Source organism: Canis lupus, chromosome 24, assembly GCF_003254725.2.
Source record: "Canis lupus dingo isolate Sandy chromosome 24, ASM325472v2, whole genome shotgun sequence".
NCBI lineage: Eukaryota > Metazoa > Chordata > Mammalia > Carnivora > Canidae > Canis > Canis lupus.
In genome coordinates this window covers 20,246,464-20,265,820 of record NC_064266.1, presented here as the reverse complement: position 1 = coordinate 20,265,820, position 19,357 = coordinate 20,246,464, and the positions used below count along the sequence as shown (strand labels likewise).

The following is a 19,357-nucleotide window of genomic DNA, read 5'->3' as shown; positions in this document are numbered from 1 at the left end:
TAGGGGTTGTCAACTGGCTGTCAAGAGACAAATCTGGCTCATGGTTGTATTTGTTTGGCAGAAGGTAGTTAACTTGAATTGCAATTCTTTAAGGTGGGACAGTCTTTCCTGTTAGTCAAGATTCCAAAATTCCCTAATGAATTAAAGGAACCTGCTTTACTCATGCTATTAATCTGGTTCTTGAAATCTTTGAGTTTGCAACCCCAGTATTTGAGGAATATTTAGGACTGGGGATGCCTGGGACTTTGTGGATGTCAGGACACCCTCCCACTCCCGGAGTGTGTGACCTCTGGTGACAGCTACAGGGTGGTCAGGCTAGAGGGAGGGAAACGGAGTGGAAAAAAATCCAGCTTCAATCAACAAGATTAATATGAAACAAATGACATTACTATGCTTTAAAAAATGTAACACGGAAAAAAAATCCAGCTGCCTCTCAGAAGCCACCCCTGCCCACATACCCCTTCCCAATGACAAGGTCTAGAGGTGCTGGTGAGTGGCCAAAGTCCCTTTAATATCCCTGAATTGCGTTACAAGTAATACTGCTGGAGGTGAGAGAAGGGATGGGGTTCTGGGGTGCGAGATGGGGGAGGAGGGACGGGGAGCGCCAAGCGCTCATACAAAATATGGCCAAAAGGCTTAGCATGCATGGAAAATTATTGCTGTCGGAAGTTCCTATTTACAGGGTCAACACCCTCCGTAATTGCTTCTGCGACCCCTCTCCCTCCCCCCATCCCTGCTGCCTCCCTTCCCCGGAGGCAGGCCTGGAGCCGAGAAGCCCTAGGGAAGTGCCCCTGCTCCAGTGGCCCCTCCAGTCTCCACCCTCCTTTGTGGCTGGAGGGAGAAAGGGAGGGTTGGAGAGTCCAGGACTCCTGCCCCCAGAGTTGGGCGCCTAGTGATAGGGAAGAGGCATGTGCTTAAAGCAGAGGAGGCCAGGGCACGTGAGCTTGGAGGTGTGTGCTTCGGTCCTCGCCCGGGCATGCAAAAGCGCGGCGGGGGAGGTAGTGGCGGCCAACGTGGGGCAGCTGGCAGCCCCGGCCCCTCTGCCCGGGAGAGTTGCATAGACGTGGCCGGGAGGGAGCGCTCCTCCCGGGAGTGGAGCAGGCCGGAGGCCCCAGCGGGGTCCGGGGCTCAGTCGGTCCCTGGAACCTGGGGTCCCTCGAGAAGAGGAATAAATAGGAAACAGATCGAGGAGGCTCCTCTCTCCGGTGTCCTTGGAGTGGGAGTGGAAGGCTCAGGAGGGCGGGGACCTGCCCCATGACTGGACCTCCTCATACCCCTCACCCCCCCGAGTTGAGGGTCAGCAGGCTATCCCTCCCATTCTCGTAACCCCTTCCCCTAAGCCTTTCCCAGCAAGTTCAGGCTCTGATGAGGGTGAGGCTTCTTCCTCACTCCCCAAGAGGGGGTGTGTGTGTGGTGGGAGGACAGCCTTCCATGGCCTTTGCCGTCCCTCTCCTTGCCTGGCTCCCTGACCTCCCAGTCCAGCTGGGGAAGCCAGACCATCCCTGGGTGAGGCCAAGAGATTAAATATAATAATAAATAGATAAATAAATAAATACACAAATAAATAACTGGAGGGGCCCAGTCAGAGAAGGGCATTTGTGAGGTGCCCCAGACTCCCCCCAACAAATAAGGAGGGGTACCTGTAGTCCTGGGGGTGGAGGAAAGTGCTCAGAGAATCTGGGGAGAGGGCAGCTGGAGGCTGGAAGCCCAGGGAGGGGTGTCCTGGGGTGAGAGGAGGACTAAGTTAGGGGGGCAGGGCCTGAACTGCCCCTCAAGACTGCCCCAGGTCAGGTGAACTCAAAGGGGGAAGAGCTGCTGGAGGGATGCGGGAGGGGTTCTGGAGAGAGTAGGGCGTGGGACATGTGATGTGAGCGTGGTGTGGGGGGTATGAATGGCTGGGCCTAAGGCCAGGCTACAGAGGGGATCAGGGACAGACGGGGGACTCCCAAGAGGGGTAAGGATTAGGGCCCTAGATGGGCACACATACAGCAAGACTCGGCAGAGGCCAGAAGGGCGGTCTGGGTTCGGATTGTGGTCGGGGAGCTGCAGGGCCTGCGTACCGGTGTGGACGGGGAAACCAGGACAGGAGTGAGAGTCAAAGGTAGGTTTGGGCCTTAGACTGGGGTTCCAACGGGGGAATGGTAGGAGACACTCAGCTGACAAGTGCGGGGAAAGGTCTGAAAGTTAGAAGGGGCGGGGCGCAGGGTCTGGGCGGGCGAAACTTCCGGCTCTGGGGCCCGAGAGAGGTGCGGACCTGGTGCCTGAGTTGGGAGCCTTGAGGGCGGGGACGGGGTGTCGAGGTCCGAGTCTCGTGACCCGAAAGGACGTCGTGGTCGGGGTGCGCTGGGCAAGCCAGTGCCGGAGGCGGAGGCGAGTGGTGGGTCCGGGTCGGGAGAGAAAAGTTCCGGGCTGGGGTGGGGGAGGGGATCCCCACGAAGGGCGTGGGCGGGGAATCGCCGCTGGGGGGCGGAGGGGGCGGAGGGGGCGGGGAGGGCGGAGGTGGGGACCCCCCCAGGACGGCGGGCCGCTCAGCTGGCGGGGCCGGCGGGGGCCGGCGGGGGCGGCTCTGCCCCCTTGACGCAGGCGGCCTCGCAGTGCTTGTGGAGGTAGGACTTGAGCGCGAAGCTCTTGTCGCACTGGCGGCAGCGGTAGTGCTTGAAGGCCGAGTGCGTCTGCATGTGCGCGCGCAGGTTGGAGCGGTCGGCGAAGGCCTTGCCGCAGTGCGCGCAGCCGAACGGCTTCTCGCCCGTGTGCGAGCGCATGTGGCCCTGCAGGAGCCAGGGCCGCGAGAAGGCCTTGCCGCACACGCCGCACTTGTGGCGCAGGTTGTGCGTGAGCACGTGCATGGCCAGCGCGGGCATGGACACGTACGCCTTGCCGCACGTCGGGCACTTGCGCGCCAGCTGGCTGTCCAGGCTGCGGTGCGTCTGCTTGTGGCGGCTCAGGTTCGACGACGTGGCGTACGTCTTGCCGCACTCGGCGCACGCGTGCCGGTGCCCGCCGCCCGCCGGCGCCCCCGCGCGCCCCGCGCGCCCCCCGGCGCTCCCGGCGTCCCCCGCGCCGCCCGCGTCCCCGCCGCCCCCGCCGCGCCGCCGCCGCGAGCGCCCGTCCGAGATGAAGAAGGCGTCCATGGAGTAGCTGTCGGTCACGGCCGCCTCCCCGCGGAAGTAGCGCGCCGACAGGCTGGACTGCGGGCTCTCGGGGTCGCTGTACTCCTCCGGCGCCGCCGGCGGGTAGGCGGGCTCGGCCGGCGCCAGCTCCAGGCCCGGCTTCTGGTCCGCATCGTAGCTGCTGGGGGGCAGGCAGTGCGGGGCGTAACCTGCAGGGGCGGGAAGGCGGCGGGCGCGAAGGTGAGGCCCCCTGCTCGCTCCCGGGAGCCGCGGTGCGGCCGGGGAGGCGGTGCTCCGGGCCGGGCCGCGCCGCGCCGCGAGCCTCCACCCCGCTGCGTCCACATCCTCCCTCCGCGGACGCTCTGTCGGAGCGCGCTGCCCCCGTGGTTCTGCCGTGCGCGCAAACCACGCGGCGGGGTCTTCCTGCCCTTACACCCGCTCTGCCCATAGAGACAGGAAGAGTCTGAACTCGCAGCCGGGAAGCGATGGAGCCAAGATTCAGACCTCAGCAGGTGGACGCCAAAGGCCACGCTGTTTTTATTCTAACAACAATCTGCCCTTCGGGTGCTTGCTCCTACTTCTCTGAATCTGTTTCCTCGTCTACAATTGGACACTCCCTCCCAGGGCCTTTGGAAGGGCAGTTGGGTGCTGAAAAGAAGCGTGTACACGCCTGCACCAGGCTCTGCCTCAGTGCTTTATGTATGTTAACCCATTCAACCCTTACAGACCCTGCAAAGTGGGTACTGTTATCATCCCCATTTTCCGTGTAAGGAAATAGAGAGGGAGCACAATAATTGCTATATAAGTGTTAGCTATTATAATTATGCTTTTTACATGCTTGAGAAAGTGACTTCACTGAGGATTATTTGTCTGCCTCCCCCGACCCGACTATGAGCTTCCAAGGGCTGGATCTGTGTGCCCAGCACGTGCCTGGCTCAAAAAAAGGTATGCAATGAGTAGATGTTGCATAAATGAATTAAAATCCTGTTAGATCCATCTCCCAGGGTTGCTAGAGGATTTAAGAGATCAAGTGTGTGGCATGTTAATAGGTGGTCCAGAAGGGGGACTTCCTTGTACTTGCTCTGGAGCCTGTTTTGCTCCCAGTTCCACTAGAAGCATTCTGGAGTCTCTCTGTGAGAATTCACCTCCCCCTCTTCCTCCCTCCTCTTTGGATTTGGACCAGAAATCCTGTCTACCTTGGGTTTATGTGGTTGGTGGGTAGGCAGGCTGAGACTCTCCCAGGGGATTCCACAGAGGCTCCCCAAGTGCAGGGGCCACCCTGATTTGTCTCTCCCTCTCAGGGCCTAGCATGGTCCCAGCACCCTCCTGGAGGACCCTGGGGTCTGGGTTCCCAGGAGAATTCCTGGCAGCTATGCATGAACTTATCAACCTGGCACCAAGGTTATGTTTCCATTGTCTTGATTCCTGGGAGAACAATGAAGGTTAGCCCCATTTGTGAGGTTTCAAGCTGGGGAGTGACAAAGCAGGAGATTTGAAGCTCCCCTTCTGACCTTGAGACCTGATCTCCCCACACCCCACCTCCAGCCTCCCCCACTCAAGAAAATAGGTAGAAGAGGACTTTGTAAGCAAGGAACTGGATTCAGAGCTTTCCTTCCTTGGAACAACCTGCCCGATTCAGCCTCGGTATCTTTTCCTCTCATCTGGAATCTGGGATGGTCACAGGGTGGTCTGTGCAGACTGTCCCCAAGCCCTGAAGGCAAGAGTAAGCCCTTTCTTTTTTCTTTTTTCCCTTTAGATGTTGGCACAGGACCCTCTGCACACAGAAGTGGTTGGGGATTGTGGGGGTGGATGACTCAGTAAGGAGGGGCTCTGGTTGCAGAAAAGGCAGTGGTGCTAGCAGTTTTTTTAATTGGGGAGGGAGGATTGCCCAGCATCTCAGCACCTGATTTCTCCCCTCCTGTCTGCCTTTGGTCTGGAGGTTCCCCCACCTCCCACTCCAGGAATAAGGCCCTTGAACAGACGTTCAAAGAGTATTGTTTCAGACTAAGTTAAGTATCTGTCAGGCGCTCCCAGACCTCTTCTCTGTGCTATATTTCTTCCCATTGTAACTACTGAGGATAATGATAATATTAGCTAATATTTACTGAGCACTTACTGTGGGCCAGGCTCTGTGCTAAGCACTTCACTCCCATCCCCTGACCAAATATCACAAAAACACTTTTATCACAGATAAAGAAATGGAAGGTATGGAGTGGTGATGGTACTTGCTCAAGGGGTGGAGCAAGGATTGGAACCTACTGCCCTGCTCCCCTTGTTTTCCAAATCCCCAGAGGTCCCCGAGGAAGGGGGTATAGCTGGGTTGTTCACCTCCCATCCCCGCTGCCCCATCTCGTGGGCACTCCTTAAGTAACTGTGAAATGGGTGATAAATGGTGATAAAGATTTGCCAGGTCGACCTTGCTCCCCAGCCCAGCAGCATCTGCTACAAACCATTCTGTCTGCCTGGTCTTGGGACAACTTGATTCCTGGCAGAGTTTCAGGGTGATCTTGAGAAAATCAAGTCCTGTACCTCTCTATGCCTCAGAGGATAGATAGTATAGGGTCCACTTGCAGGGGACTGCTGATCATGTGACCAGTGCCTCGCGTGTTTTGTTATGAAATAAGGATGGTACACTGGTGTAAGAGCACAGCCTTGGTGCTGCACTGCCTGAATGGAGTTCCAACTTCACTGTTCCCCAGCTCTGTGACCTTGGACAAACTGCTTGACCCCTCTGTGCCTCTCTTTCCCCAGCCGTAAAATGGGGGGTAACGTAAGCACGCATACAGTTGCAGTAAGGAGTCCATAAGTAAACAAACAGTAAGTGAGAAATGAGCAAATAATAATGAACACCCTAGGGATCCCTGGGTGGCGCAGCGGTTTGGCGCCTGCCTTTGGCCCAGGGCACGGTCCTGGGGACCCGGGATCGAATCCCACGTCGGGCTTCCGATGCATGGAGCCTGCTTCTCTCTCTGCCTGTGTCTCTGCCCCTCTCTCTCTCTGTGACTATCATGAATAAATAAATAAAATCTTTAAAAAAAAATAATGAACACCCTGGAGCACTTAACGTGTCAGACATTATATCAAGGGCTTTATATACACGAATTCGTTTCATCTTCATGACTCCAGTTGGTATCATCTTACAGATCAGGAAATTTAGACGCAAGGTAATTAAGTAATATGCCCAGCAACTAACTTAGAGCCAGGATCCCAACCCAGTGTTGGGCACATTGCAAACCCCCAAAATGTGTTTGTTGTTATTATTAGTAGTAATAGCAATCTGCCCAAATGGGTTTCTGTGCTGCAGTTTTCTTGGCATTTGCCAAGACACATTTTGATGTTCTTCTCTGGGCCTCTGTTTCCTCAGGATGTGTAATTTCTACTTCATGTTGGGATGAGAAAACTTTTGGTGGGTAGTAGGAGGAGTTCGATGAACCAGGCAAGTCCTAACCCAAATTGGGCTTCCTGCCCGTGGTGCCCTCTGGTGGTAGTCTGTAGCACTGCAGCACCATACTCCTGTCGCTGGGGGGCTCTTTACATAGAAATAGGGGTGCTTCAAACAAAGGCTGCTCTTCTGCCTAAGGGATGGATGCAGAACTGCCTTCAGGACAGGCATTGCAGGCCAGATCTGATTCCCAGCAGTTGTGAAGCTCAGCATGAGTGGTGGAGGTGGGGTGGAGTTGGGGGTCATATAAGAGTTTGCATGGTCATGTTAGGACAAGGTGGTTTTAACTTGCTTTGTGACCTTGGCCAGATTACTTAACCCTTCTGGACTTGGTCTGCATAGGAAAAAGTTTGACTCGTATGCTTTCAAGACTTTCTGCATCATGGCTGAATAGATCCTCAGGGATGCCCATTTTCCTGTCTTCCACACACACTCCCAGCCTCCCTTCAAGTCCACTTCATCCTCCTCAGATCCACCCTAGCGCTCCCTGTCTATGTGACCTTGGCGGGTTATTTAACCTTTTTGTGCCACATATGTGTAAGGGAGCTCATAATAGCGTTGAACGAATTAACGCATATAAAGTGCTTAGTACAAATGCTTGGCACACGATAGCCTCTCAGGCTGCTGTTATTATTGTCATCAGTGTTATCCCTGCATTTCCTGGGGATATCCTTCTAACTTACCAAAAGTAGGAGGAGACACACATGAGTGCCTCAGGCTGCTCTGTGACCTTGGGCAAGCAAATCACCTCACCTCTCTGGGCCTCAACCCTGGAGAATCCTCTAGGACACTGTAAATAGTGCTCTAACTGTGCATGGAACCTGAGCCTTCCTCTGCTCCACAGGTGACCATAGGTGGCTGAACTACTTGTCCCCCATCTGACAGGGTGAAACAGGGTCCTGATGGAGGCAGGAATGGGCAGGGACCCAGAGAGAAGGCCAGAGACCCTCCCGTCCTGGCTTTTTTGCTTCTAGCTGTGTGACCTTGGGCAAGTATCATAGTCTCTCTAGGCTCAAATCCCTCATTTGATGTATAGAGACCAGAGCCACCCCTGCCACTTGAGGGGCTATGAGGAAGGCCCAAAAATGCTTTGGAGATAATGGAGATATCATGCACATGTCCTCTGAGAATGACTTCTGGTATTCTCTGCCTAAGAGTCTTGATACTTTAGATGGAAGGTCCTGAATCCATTAAAAAATTAAAAGTCCTGCACCCAAAGGAGTGGTGGGAAGGGAATTTTATGAAGATTAAGGTGCTAGGTGCTCCACCGACATGGTCTCCTCTGGCTATCTTGGCCTCTTGGGGTGGGGTGGGGACATCTCTGGTAAGTACCACTACTACTACCACTGCTTCCAGGGAGCCTCCTCATGTGCCAGGCACTATGTTGAGCCCGGAGGCCCAGAGAGGGGAGGAGGTTTGCCCAAGGTCACTGGCGCAGGAGTTAGGCTTACAACCCTCCAAAGCCTGTGTTTTTCCCAAAACATCCAAACTGGATGGAGACTGCTGGGGTGGGAAGTGTTCAGTTGGTAGGGGAAAGGGGCAGTGGGTTTCTTCCAATGACATCACCCAGTTGGCCTGTCTGATGGGATGATGGGGTGTTGGGGGTGGGGAGAAGCTGTTCAAGATGATGTTCTGGCCCCTTTTAAGTTTTTGCAAATAAAAGTAATGCTTGACACTTAACTGAGCACTTACTGTGTACAAGGCGCCCTGCTCAGTGCTTTGTGTACATTAGCTGCTGTCTAAGGGAACATGATAGGCACTTCCTCCAGTGCCCTACAGAAGCTGAGGCCCAGAGACAGGCCTTGACCCACCTTAGATCACAAAGCACATTCACACAAGAGCTAGGCCAGCCTCCTGCCTCTTAGTCCTGGATTCCTTTTCCCAGTCTCTCCTAGATTCTGAGGGTACCAAACTTCCTCCAGGGAATTTCCAGCCCCCAGTCCTACTTCCCTGCCTTGAGATGGGCAGAAAAAGAGAGGGGCCGGGTGGTGGGCCAGCTTTCCAGGTGGCCCACTTTCCTGAGGAGGGCCCAGCCCTGCTTGGTGGTGGGAGCTGGAGGGGCTGCTGCATGGGTATATTTAGAGCTGCTTCTTGCTGTGCCAGGGCCTCGGGCCTCGAGAATCAGCTCCAGCCAGCTGAGCAGAAAGCCAGGTCTGTCAGCAGCAAAGCAGGATAAAAATAGTTTCTCCTGTCTGCTCACAGAGCTGGGCAAAGGGGCTGGTACCTCCCCCTCCCCTTATTATAGCATCTTTGTTAGCTGTTCCCTGGGCACTGGACCAGAAATGACACCCACCTCCTCTAAGGGCCTGGCAGCTGCTACACCTGCCCACTGGGTAGGGGAGTCCCTGCGTCCAGATGATCAGGGGACAGAATGAGGTCTGGCCCACTGTGAGATGGCCATAGGGTGTGGGGCTGAGGCCTGTTGACCCAGGCCCAGGGAGTGTCTAGAGGATTCCAGAGTCTCTCCCCACCTTCCCCCACTCCAGAAATCCCACATTTTCTGTTTTTTTTCCTGACTGTGACCCAATTCCTGTGGCCCATAGGGAGGTCCACAGCTCTGCAGGAATCAATAGGAAAGATTTTTCAAGGGGTTGTGGAGATAGGAGTAGGTGGCTAAGGGTGTTGAATTGCCTAGTACTGGCTGGTGGAGCAGCCTCCTGCTCCCGTGGGGGAATCTCTGGCAGGCCCTTGCATAGCACACACAGGCTCTGCAAGCCTCCTGTTTTCCGCCCTACCCTCTCTCTGTTCCAGAAGGGTGCAATCAGAGGGCCCATTCTAACCTCCCTTCCTTCCCAAAGGCTAGCAGCTGGAGATCACAGCTGGGAGGGAGGTCAGGAATTCTGGGGACCTCATCTCAGTCACCCCCCAGAGGGCCCACTTTCTCAGTCACCCCCCAGAGGGCCTCTAGGCTGTGGGGACCCTAGAACATGGAGATGAAGCACTCACCAGGGAGGTGCGTCAGTCCCCCATTTATGCCCTTGTGACCTCAAGCAAGTCACGGGCCTCCCTGGCCTCATTTGCTTTTGTAGGTTGGAGCTAATCCTCTCCTGTGCTCACTGCCCTTTGCCCAGTGTGTGTGTGTGAGTGTGTGCATGTGTGTGTGTGTTGGGGGGGGGTGCAGGGAGTCTTTGGGATGTAATAAATTGCTATGCTGACATAGGGACTCAATGTACTCTTCTGCTGTCCCTTAGGAACCACAAACAGTCTGCTTGAGGAGTGGATGCTCAGCTCTGGCCTTCGTGTTCCCCTTGTGACCTCAGGCTTTTGGGGAGGTCATGGGCCCCAGATTCTGTATCCTACACAGGCCCTGTTATTTCACACCCCGACTGATTCATTCTTAGCAAAGTCAAATTTTCTGGATCCCTAGAAGGTCAGAGCTGAAAGAGATCAAGTTCCACTGCTTGAGTTCATGAAAGGGAAATAGGCTGAGGTAGAGGAAGACTAGTCCAAGGCCACAGAGAAAGCTAATGGTGGATCTAAGACATGACTCTAGCAGGCCTTGAGAATGGACCTGGACATGACCTTGGACTAGAAATTTGATCTGGATCTTACTCCTGGACCATGAACCTGCACGTTGACCTGGACTTGATCTTAGACATTGAAATTTGAACTTGGATGTGAATTTGGTCTGAATCTTGGACTGGACCTATAACCTCAGACATTGACCTTGGATCTGATCTTAGACTTAAGATTGGACATGGATGTTGGGCTCGGATCTCAGATCTGGACCAGGACAGTAGACTAGACATTGGACCTGCACTTTGAACCTGGACCTCTGGTGTGTCTCTAACCTGGATCTTGGACCTAGACCAACACTGAGATGCCAGGGGAAGTGGTAGTCAAAGAAGAGCCAGATGGCCCTGCTGTGTGTCCTTGGGCATCTCCCCAACCTTCTCTGAGCTCCCTCTGCCAAGGGATTGGGGCAGCCCTTTTGCATCCCTACTCTCAAGGTGGACTTTCTGAGGTGTGGGTTGGATGTGTTGGGGACTCTCAGCCGGGCTTCCAGGCCTGGCCTGGAGCGACTCCTCGGCGCCATCAGAGGGAGTGAGAGGAAGTGGGCGCTGGTATAATGTGGTCAACTAGATAAGCCCATGGGCAAGAGTAGGAGTGCTTCCTCGGCCTGCTGGGGAGGCTTAATGTAGCTGTGGAGGGCAGACAACTGTGTTATTGGATTGGCATTGATCCTTCATCTGCCTGGGTCGGATGCACTCTGAAGGAGTATGGGGGCAGGACTAGGGAGGTGGTTCAGAGAAAGGGGGACAGGGAGCCCAGCTGGAGTTCAGAGTTAGGGTGTGGGGGCATGAGGGAGGTAGGCAGTGAAGACCTCTTTGGCTGGGGTCCATGGAGACTACTGCCATGCAGATAGATGAGCAGCAGCCTGCTCTGGAATCTCCCCAGGATGGGGGCCCAGGGCCTGTGAAGGAGTGGGCTCGGTGGAGCTGGAGGGTGAGGTTGTGAGAGGGTTAGGAGGATGTGAGTTGGCATCTCAGAAAACTGAATCTGTGTTCAGAATCACTCAGGGAAGAGGAGGGGAAGGAGGAGGCTGCATTGAGGCAGAAAGCAGTGGAGGAGCAAGAGGAATGGGAGGGGGAGAGATGAGGCATTGTAGTGGACAGGATGGTGGAATGAAATCTGCTCTCCGTTCTTTGAGGCATTCTGCAGAAAGGCCTGGAGATTTTTCCATTTGGGAGGCTTCCCCTTCCCTATCTTCCCTATGTAGGGGTTCTTTCGGCTGAGGGGGATGGGGAGGCCTGGAGCCCAGATGCACCTGCCTCACCCTTTGCCCAGCCCTCAGAGGCTGAAAAAGCGGAGAGTAGGGAGGCAAAGAAGAGCATCGCTTGTGTGTGTGTGTGTGTTTGTGTGTGTGTGTGTGTGTGTGTGTGTGTGTGTGTAGGAGGAGTCCTCCAGGAATCCTTAGCACTCCCAGGCATTCCCTGAGCTGGGAGTACACCTCTTTTATTTGGGGCCCTGCATCTTCCATCAGTTAGGATCCTGTAGTTCTCCTGACCTCCACATACACAGGCCCCCTCTCTGCACCCCTTCCCCCAACCTCCCCTCCCACCAGCCTTATCCTGACCCTGGAGCCGTTGCTGCAGGAATGGCTTGTAAGAGGATCTTTCTAATAACTGGAACTATCTCCAGCCCCAGGCCCTTCCCCCCTTCCCCCTCCTTTCTCCTCCCTCCCTTCTTTCCTCCCTCAATCTCCTCACCTCCCCCCCTCCTCTCTTTCTCCTTGTTTACCCAGCACACTTACACACGCTGGGAGAGAAAATCGTCGGCTCAGCAATTTTTCACACTTCCCTCAAACGCTCAGCAAGGTTATTTCCGGCAGAGCGGAGACAACGGGCCACTAGGAGCCGGCAGGCTCTCTGAGACCCCTCCAGCACCCTACCCACCCACAGAATGAGGGGGCCTTCACTGTCCAGTCTGGCCACACCCCAGGGATAGGAGAGGCCCCTGAAAGCAGGATGGGGTGGACCTTGTGTTTCCCAGCCATACCCAGGACCCTGTGTTTCCCAGCCATACCCACCCCCTGGTCTCCAGCACTAACCCTTTACTGCATACGCTGCCAAAGCAGTTAGGTCAGGGTGCCTGTCCTCACTATGAGGCATCCTGCAGAGAATGAAGCCAAGAAATACCTGCTCTCAGAAACTCTGCCACCCTTAGTCAGGCATTGGGTGGTAAACAGAATCCTATACAAACCCTGACAGTGGCCCCTGCACTCTGTTAGACCCTTATCCAGGCATCTCCAGTGCCTCCCATCCCACACTTAACCTTCACAGAAGCTGAGCTTGTCAAAGCTGGAAGGATACTTAGTTCAGCCACTCTTTCACTGCTGGGGAGGCAGAGGACCAGAGAAGGGAAGACACTTGCCCAAGGTCACACAGCGAGTCAGAGACCATAGTCTCCCAGAGTTCCAGGCCAGATATCAGACTATCAGGATAGCCATAGGATTCTCTGGAGGCCAAGGAGCTGGTCTAGAGACCTTTGGGGAAAGAGCCAAAGACAGGGGTGGTTCTAGGGTGTCAAAAACCCCCACAGGAACACCCCTGCTGATAGCTGTGCTCCAACTTTTGCCCTGACCCCACTGTTCACTCAGGGGCTCGTTTCAAAGCTTTTTTGAGACTGAATTCAAAGCAAGGCACTCCTGCCTCCCTTTTGAGGAATAGTTTGCAGTTTGGGCTATGCATGAGAAATTCTCTAGGCTTCTCTGAGTTTCCTCAACTGGCCTGGGCATGGGACCACGGGGGGCCTCAGGGATGGGAGACTGTTTTTGTCAGTCTCCCACGGGATCCACATTCCAGTCTTGCAGGCATTTCAGTTTCTACCAAGATCCTAGCACACATACTCCCCAGCGCTGGCATGGTCCCAGGTCCACCCTCTGTCCTGCCAGCACTTTAGACAAGCCCAGTCATAACCCTGGGCCTCTGTCCTCGAACCCAAGAGGGCTCAGGGTCAAGAAAAGGGGACAGCAGAATAAGAGACATATGGGCAAAGGAAAAGGGGATTGGTTTTCTTGGGGACCTGGGGGAAGCCTGAGGCTGAGGGGTTAAAGCCATATCCCTTGATCACTCCCTAATTTCTTTGACCTTGATGAGGTCACAGAGCCCTTTGCCCAGTGCCCTCTTCCTACCTGGCTTGACAGAGTGATGGAATGTGGGTGAAGTGCTTGGAAATCCCTAAGGTGGAAACTCCCACCCTCTGGGGCTCCTGCCTTCACCACCTCAGCACTGCCTCCCCCCATCCTCAGCTCTTTCTTCTCTTCTTTTTCTCCCCTCCCCTCTCCTCTCTTTTCCCTCATCCCCCCCCCCCCCCCACACACACACACACACTCCAAAGCTGATGCCACATGTGATGTCAGATTTCTTACTGCCAAAGGGATGCCTCTTCTCCAGACACCTGCCTGGTACGGGCCATGAGAGGAGAACCCTTTTGTGATCCCCTTGATGGGGGATGGGGTCTACAGAAGCAGTCTCTGATTCTTCTCCACACCCTTCGGAGATCATCCCCTTCTGAGGCTAAATGACCTCTCTTGTCCCTCAAACCTTGTCCCTGCAGGAACTTGCTCTGAGAAGAGATGGAGTGTGTTGGGGGTGGGGGACTTACAAGGAACAGCAGGGTTAGCTCTGATGGGGGGTGGGGGGATGAGAAGCTGGAGTGGGGAGGGAGTACAGCCCAGGGGACCAGGAGCCACTTTGGGGGAATCCCTCCTAGAAATCCCTTCTTCCTTGCAGTCCCCAGGATAGGCCCAGCCTTTGGCAGGCATGTGGCCGAGGGTAACAAAAGAGTTGCTGAGAGAGGGGGGCCTGAGAACACTTGTCTGGCATCATCAGGGGGAGCAGGCTTGAAGAGAAGGAGGGCACCCCCAGCTACACCCTAGGAGCCAGCCCTCTCTCCCCAGGGACTGGTAGTCCAGGCTCGAATATATTCCCCACAAGGGCAGTACACTCAGGCAGCCAGCCTCCTTCCCTCCACCAGGGAGAGGGGACCCTCAGACTGCCTTGTACATGAGCCCCCCAGCATTAGCCCTTCGTGGGTGCCTCTCTCTCTTTCCATTCTCTCACCACCCCTCACTCCAGCCCCGTTCTAGGGCCACAACTTTCAAAGTCCGGGCTGGCGCGTGGCTGTGGGATGGATCGACCCTGCGACTTTCCCTTTGTAGGGACCTAGCCCCTGCCCCGCCCGCCCGGCCCTCAGGAAGCCCGGGAGGCGCACACTGGCAGGGAAATCTCCTCCCGGGGTTCCCTGCCGCGCGCACCCCTCCTCGTGGCCCGAGTTGGGGAGGGCCCAGAACTCCCCTCCCTGGCCCCCCCGCCCCCCCGCCGGGTCCTACTCACCGTTGTCCCCGGGCGGCCCCCGGGCGCCAGGCAGCACGTAGGCGGTCTCCAAGGGGTGGTAGGTGGGGGCCGGCACCCCGCTGCACTGGAAGCCGTCCCCTTTGATCTTCTTTACCAGGAAGGAGCGCGGCATGGTGCGACTGGCGGGGGGCTCGGCGGGGGCACTTGCGTAGGGCCCCGGTGGGGGGAGGCGGCCAGCCGGGCGCGATTGGCTGTCAGAGCGGGGTTTCAGCACTGGACAGCTCCCAGCGGGCGGCAGCGCGGAGCCGGCACCGGTGGCGGCGGCCCCGGCTCGCTCGGGCTCCCGCTCGGGCTTGGCGGCGGCGGCGCGCAGACAGGCGATCGCTGGAGCTGTGCTCAGCACTCCGGCTGCCGGCTTTATATGGGACGCAGGCTGGAGGAGATCAGGTGGTCCCCTAGCAATGGAACTGTTCAGCGCTCTAATCCATCAAATGTCCCCCAGGACAATCGCTCCGCACACGTTCCCCTGAACCGGCGGCGGTGGGGGCAGGCCAGGCGCAGGGAGCAGCGGGCAGGCAGGAGGGGAGAAAGTGAGGGCGAGAAAGGCACCGAGAGATACAGAGACGGAGAAAGAGGAGTGGGGGGGGGGGGGGGGAGGGAGAGAGAGAGAGAGAGAGGAGAGAGGAGATACACAGAGAAAGACAAAAAGAGACATACAGAGAAAGAGAGACACACATACAGAAAGAGATAGAAATAGAGACTGAGATAAGGACAAAAAAGACGCAAGAGAGAAACAGAAGGAAAACAGAGATGGAAAGAAGTAGCAACACACGCTCACACACCCATGGGAGAAAAAGAGAGATCCAGACACACAAAAAGAAAGCCCCTCAGGGATGCAAAGAAAGGGAAAGAAAAGTGTAAGGTAGACGCAGAAGCCGAGGGGAGAGGATGGAGAGTGGTCTAAGCAGGCGGGGTTCAGGCACATGGGGACACGGGGAAGGGGATGCAAAGAAAACAGTGTGAGCTCGCCAGCTGAGACCCTCCTGCCTCCAGTCCTCTCTCCCCCAATTCAGAAGTGGCCAGTGTGGACACTCAGCTTTAACTAGAGGAAGTCGTTACCCTCACCCCAGCTTGACCTCCCACTGAAGCCCCGTATTGGGTTTGGGGTTCAACTTTCTTCTTCCAAAACTGGAGGGGGCAGCAAGTCCCCCATGCGGATGCCGGCCCCGCTCAGCCGGTCCTATTCCGGTGCCTAGCTCAGGCAGGCGCTGCAAGAGGAAGTGAAAATCGTCCAGTAATTAATTTCCCTGCTGCCGGGGGGTGGTGGTTTTGACACATCCGAGGCTGTGTCTTTCCCTGAAGCGGGGAGCAGACAATAGAGACACGTGGACTGGGAAGGGAGAGGGGGGAAGGGAGGGGGAGCGGGGCTCCCGCTGGAACTCTTTGCAGGTCAGCTCCTTTGTCTCCAGGAGGATCTGGGCAGAACCCCCGCCCCCCCACCATCCAGCCAAAACCTGGGGGAGCTCCTATATCTTGGAGGAACAAGGAGCAGGAGAACTCAACCCCCTGCCCAGAGACCGCTTGGCAAAGTGCCATGGTGGTGGGCTGGCCTCAGCAAGTATGGGATGGCCAGTGCACAAGAGTCCCAGAATCGGACTCTAGGAATGCCAGGAACTCATTGGTCAACAACAGCATTTTGTTTATGGGATGCCAGACTAATGGAGTGGGGGTGTTCTTTTGGGAGTGGGTCAATCAATACCAGTTGAGGTACTAAGATCTAGAGGGGGTATGGAGGTGCTGGAGGTCCCACAGTGAGTCAGCGGAAATTTCCAGAAACCCTTGTGTGGCCTTTGGGCACCACCGAGTGAGGGGCTCACACAGACTTTGAGGTATGATGTAAAACCTTGGAATAAAATTTGGGCCCTTGAGCTTGCCAAGGCCCTGCATGATCTTGGGGTAGGGGGCTGGCATTGCCCATCTTCCCACTTATATATTACTTCATATTTTGCCCCATCCCTGGACTTTTTTTAACCTCAGTCCCTGAGGTTAAAAGAGATGATCATACCCCTTGACTCATGGCACACCCCTGTATTCCCTGCTCCAGCCACACAAGCCACTTCTAGATCTTCAGGCGTGATGCCCCTGGCTTATCTCTTAGCCTCCACAGTGTTTCCACTGTTCAGATTGTTTTTTGCTCCATTTCACCCTAGCACATCCCTGTTTGTCCTCAGGACTTAGCTGAGGGATCACTTCCTCTAGGAAGTAACCCCAACTTTCTATATTGTGGACTAGCCCAGCTTTGTGGGGACAGAGACTCTGTCCCATGTTTGGCTCAGCATACTTATAATGTGCAGTGGGAAACCCTGGCTCCCTACTGACTAGCTGTGGTATCATGGGCAAGTTATTCTTGCTCTGTGTCTTGCTTTTCCCCTTTATAAAATGGGAGTAATAACTGCTATGGGCTCAGGGGCTTGGCAGCATCATCAGAGTTGCTATATATAAAAGGCTTGGAATGGTGCCTGGCATATAGTAGGTGCTCAATACACGTGGCTTCTATATGTACCGTTGTGCCTGGAGCACCCCACATGTCTGTGGGGTTCTGTGGAATGAGTGGTGACAATCCTAGTCCTTGCTTCCTTGGAAGTGACATTCAAGGGACAGTGGCTGGACACTGAAGAAGGAAACGCTAATATCAATAATATCCCTTCAAATAGTTGCTCAGTGCTACGAGGAACATAAAACCAGGCACGGGGGTGGAGAGTGGTGCTGCCTAGCTAAGGTGGGCAGCAAGGGTCTCCTGGAAGAGGTGACATCTGAGCTGAGACTTCTAGAAGTGCTTAGTCCAGTGGGGTAGGTAAGACACCTGGGTGCCCATGAGCTCACCTCTGCCGGCCTGCCTGATGGTTCTACCATTTCAATTTCCTACAAAGAGACAGTGAAACTGAGCCCAGAGGGCTTCACAAGACACTGAAGATTCACATGGCTCAGGGACAGAGCTGGGACTGGGCTTTCTGTCATCAGGGCTTCTTGTTGGGCAGGATGGAGAGGTAATCCACCCCAGAAGTGACACATCCACGGTCTTGTAGAACACTAGTGCTGGGTTTAGCATAAGATCCCTGGCCTCCGTCCTCTGGTTGGAAGGTGGCATGGGCACCTAGCAGATAAGGAGAAACCTTTGGCCCAGAAAGTGAGGTTCAAAAATACCTATGGGGTGGGGAGGCCTGAAGCATGGATGAAGTACACAATGGCTGGCACAGCTTCATCACTAGGGCCTTCTGTCCCCTCAGCACTGCCCCACCCAACACTGGCTTCTGGTTCCAGAAAGTCCACTATGAGAAACTAATTTCTCCAAATCACATCAAATAAGTAAAGAACTTTAATCTCAGGGATGTTTGCTGCAGCATCAGAGACTAGAATAAAAACCCCAAACTGGAGAAAATGGAGAGGGGGCGATGAAGAAGATACCTGCTTGATGGACTATTTATAGTCATTAAAAATCATCATAAGAGGGAAGGGCTCGTGGAATTATGTTAAGTCAAGGATGTAGAATCCAGAAATCTCTCATAGCATGTTCACAACTATGAACCAAAATAAAAACAAACATACTCAGAAAAGTGAAAGGAGGATGAGAGGTCTATGAATTTTCTCTCCCTCCGTCTTTTCATGTTTTCTAAAAAGACCATAAAATGTTTCAGTTCAATAAACATTTATCGCAAGCACTTGCTAACTACTCCCTTCCTTCCATAGAGAAGAACTGATAAATTTTGTAAAACATGTCAGGATAGTCATTCTTCTGACTTTTGGGAAGATAGCACTGCTGGTGCAAGTTTCCCCAGCGACAATAATAATTATTGTTCTATCAACAGCAGCATTACTGAGCAGCTCTGCGTGCCTGGCACTGTTCTAAACACTTACCCTCCACAGAAGCTGGCCTCACCAGAGGCTTTAGCTAGAGGGATTCAGAGTCAGTCTGTTTTCAGTTCAAATCCATGTCCTGCCACTTCCCAGCTGTGTGGTTCTCTGGTACCTCTGTTTCCTCATCTGTAAAATGGGGGCATTAATAGGGCCTGCCTCACAAGGGTACTCTGATGGTTAAATGATAATGTACTTGTAAAGTCTTTTGAGGGGTGCCTGGCACATAGCAACTTGACTTGATAATTGTTGACTATTTTAATTTACGCATCTTCATTCATCTAAGCCTCACCATGACCTCAAGGGAGAAGACTCTGTTATGCCCCATTCTACAAATGGGGCTAAAATGACTGGTTCAAGACTACAAGGTCACCCACCCTGTGGGGGGGTTGGAGAAGGTTTCAGATCCATGTGGCCCACTGCCTGCCTCCCCAGGAGCCCTGGGCTTGGTATAACAGGTCTTGCTAGTGGGAACTCCAGGCTTGGCTGTCCTGTCCTATGGAGTCTGCCCTGGTATCCTCCATATTTCAGACTTGCTCTGCCCATAGGGAAGAAAGGTAGCTGCTAGTGTCTGGGTGTGGATCTCAGTGCTGTGTTAATCCAGGTGGCCAGCAGAATTGCCCTGCACCTCACTCTGCTCATCCGTAGAGGTAACGAGGCATCATATTCACAGGGTTCACTGCCTGTGGTTAGGAAGGAGCAGTGCTCTGCTCTGAGAGTCAGGAGGCAGATTCTAGCTCCGGCTTTCCTCCCTCAGCTCCCCCTTCTGGGCTCCAGCTTTCTCGTCTGTCAAATGGGCATGGGACAAGATGGTCCCTGAGCTGCTGTCCAGAGCTGATAATGGAATTCTGTATGAATTCCAAGGAGGAGAGTGGCCACAAATGCATCCACTCCACGCTGATGGGGCTCTTTTTTTCTGGTAAGCTTCACTCCTGCCGCCTTATTTCTCCGGTGTGTTTTATCCAGGCCCTCCTCCTCTGGGCCAGTCAGGAGAAGGTAGGAGAAAGATGAAGCTCTGTATGCTAAGACTCAGAGAGGTGATCTCGCCTAAGGGTACACAGGGGGTCCTCTGGAATGTGATAGCCGTGGGCTTT

The 19,357-nt window shown here is 54.6% G+C and overlaps 2 protein-coding genes across 8 annotated transcripts in view; one reads left to right on the top strand and one right to left on the bottom strand.

Moving 5' to 3' along the window:
• The window catches only part of FAM110A (family with sequence similarity 110 member A), a 146,234-nt gene that overhangs the window by 10,302 nt on the left and 116,575 nt on the right, over positions 1-19,357 (top strand). The window contains exon 1 of one of the 7 annotated variants that reach the window (XR_007405416.1): positions 2,224-2,377. The exons of 5 other annotated variants lie outside the window; for them this stretch is intronic. The gene's annotated coding sequence lies outside the window, so the exon portion shown is untranslated. Of the gene's footprint in view, positions 1-2,223; positions 2,378-19,357 lie in introns of those variants that run through there. One more of the 7 variants, XR_007405415.1, reaches the window with a different exon arrangement.
• Positions 491-15,005, bottom strand: SCRT2 (scratch family transcriptional repressor 2). The gene is made up of 2 exons (XM_025469600.3): positions 14,391-15,005; positions 491-3,319 (listed from the first exon to the last, which is right to left on the bottom strand). Exons 1-2 carry the CDS (start codon positions 14,521-14,523, stop codon positions 2,529-2,531), a joined length of 924 nt encoding a protein of 307 aa, XP_025325385.1. The 5' UTR covers positions 14,524-15,005; the 3' UTR covers positions 491-2,528.

What these genes read in the sequence shown, in the direction of transcription:
- SCRT2 (XM_025469600.3), bottom strand. Translation starts at nt 14,523, where the DNA reads ATGCCGCGCTCCTTCCTGGTAAAGAAGATCAAAGGGGACGGCTTCCAG. An exon ending in GGGGCCGCCCGGGGACAACG is followed by an intron (nt 3,320 to 14,390) that starts GTGAGTAGGACC and finishes CCGCCCCTGCAG; the next exon opens with GTTACGCCCCGCACTGCCTG.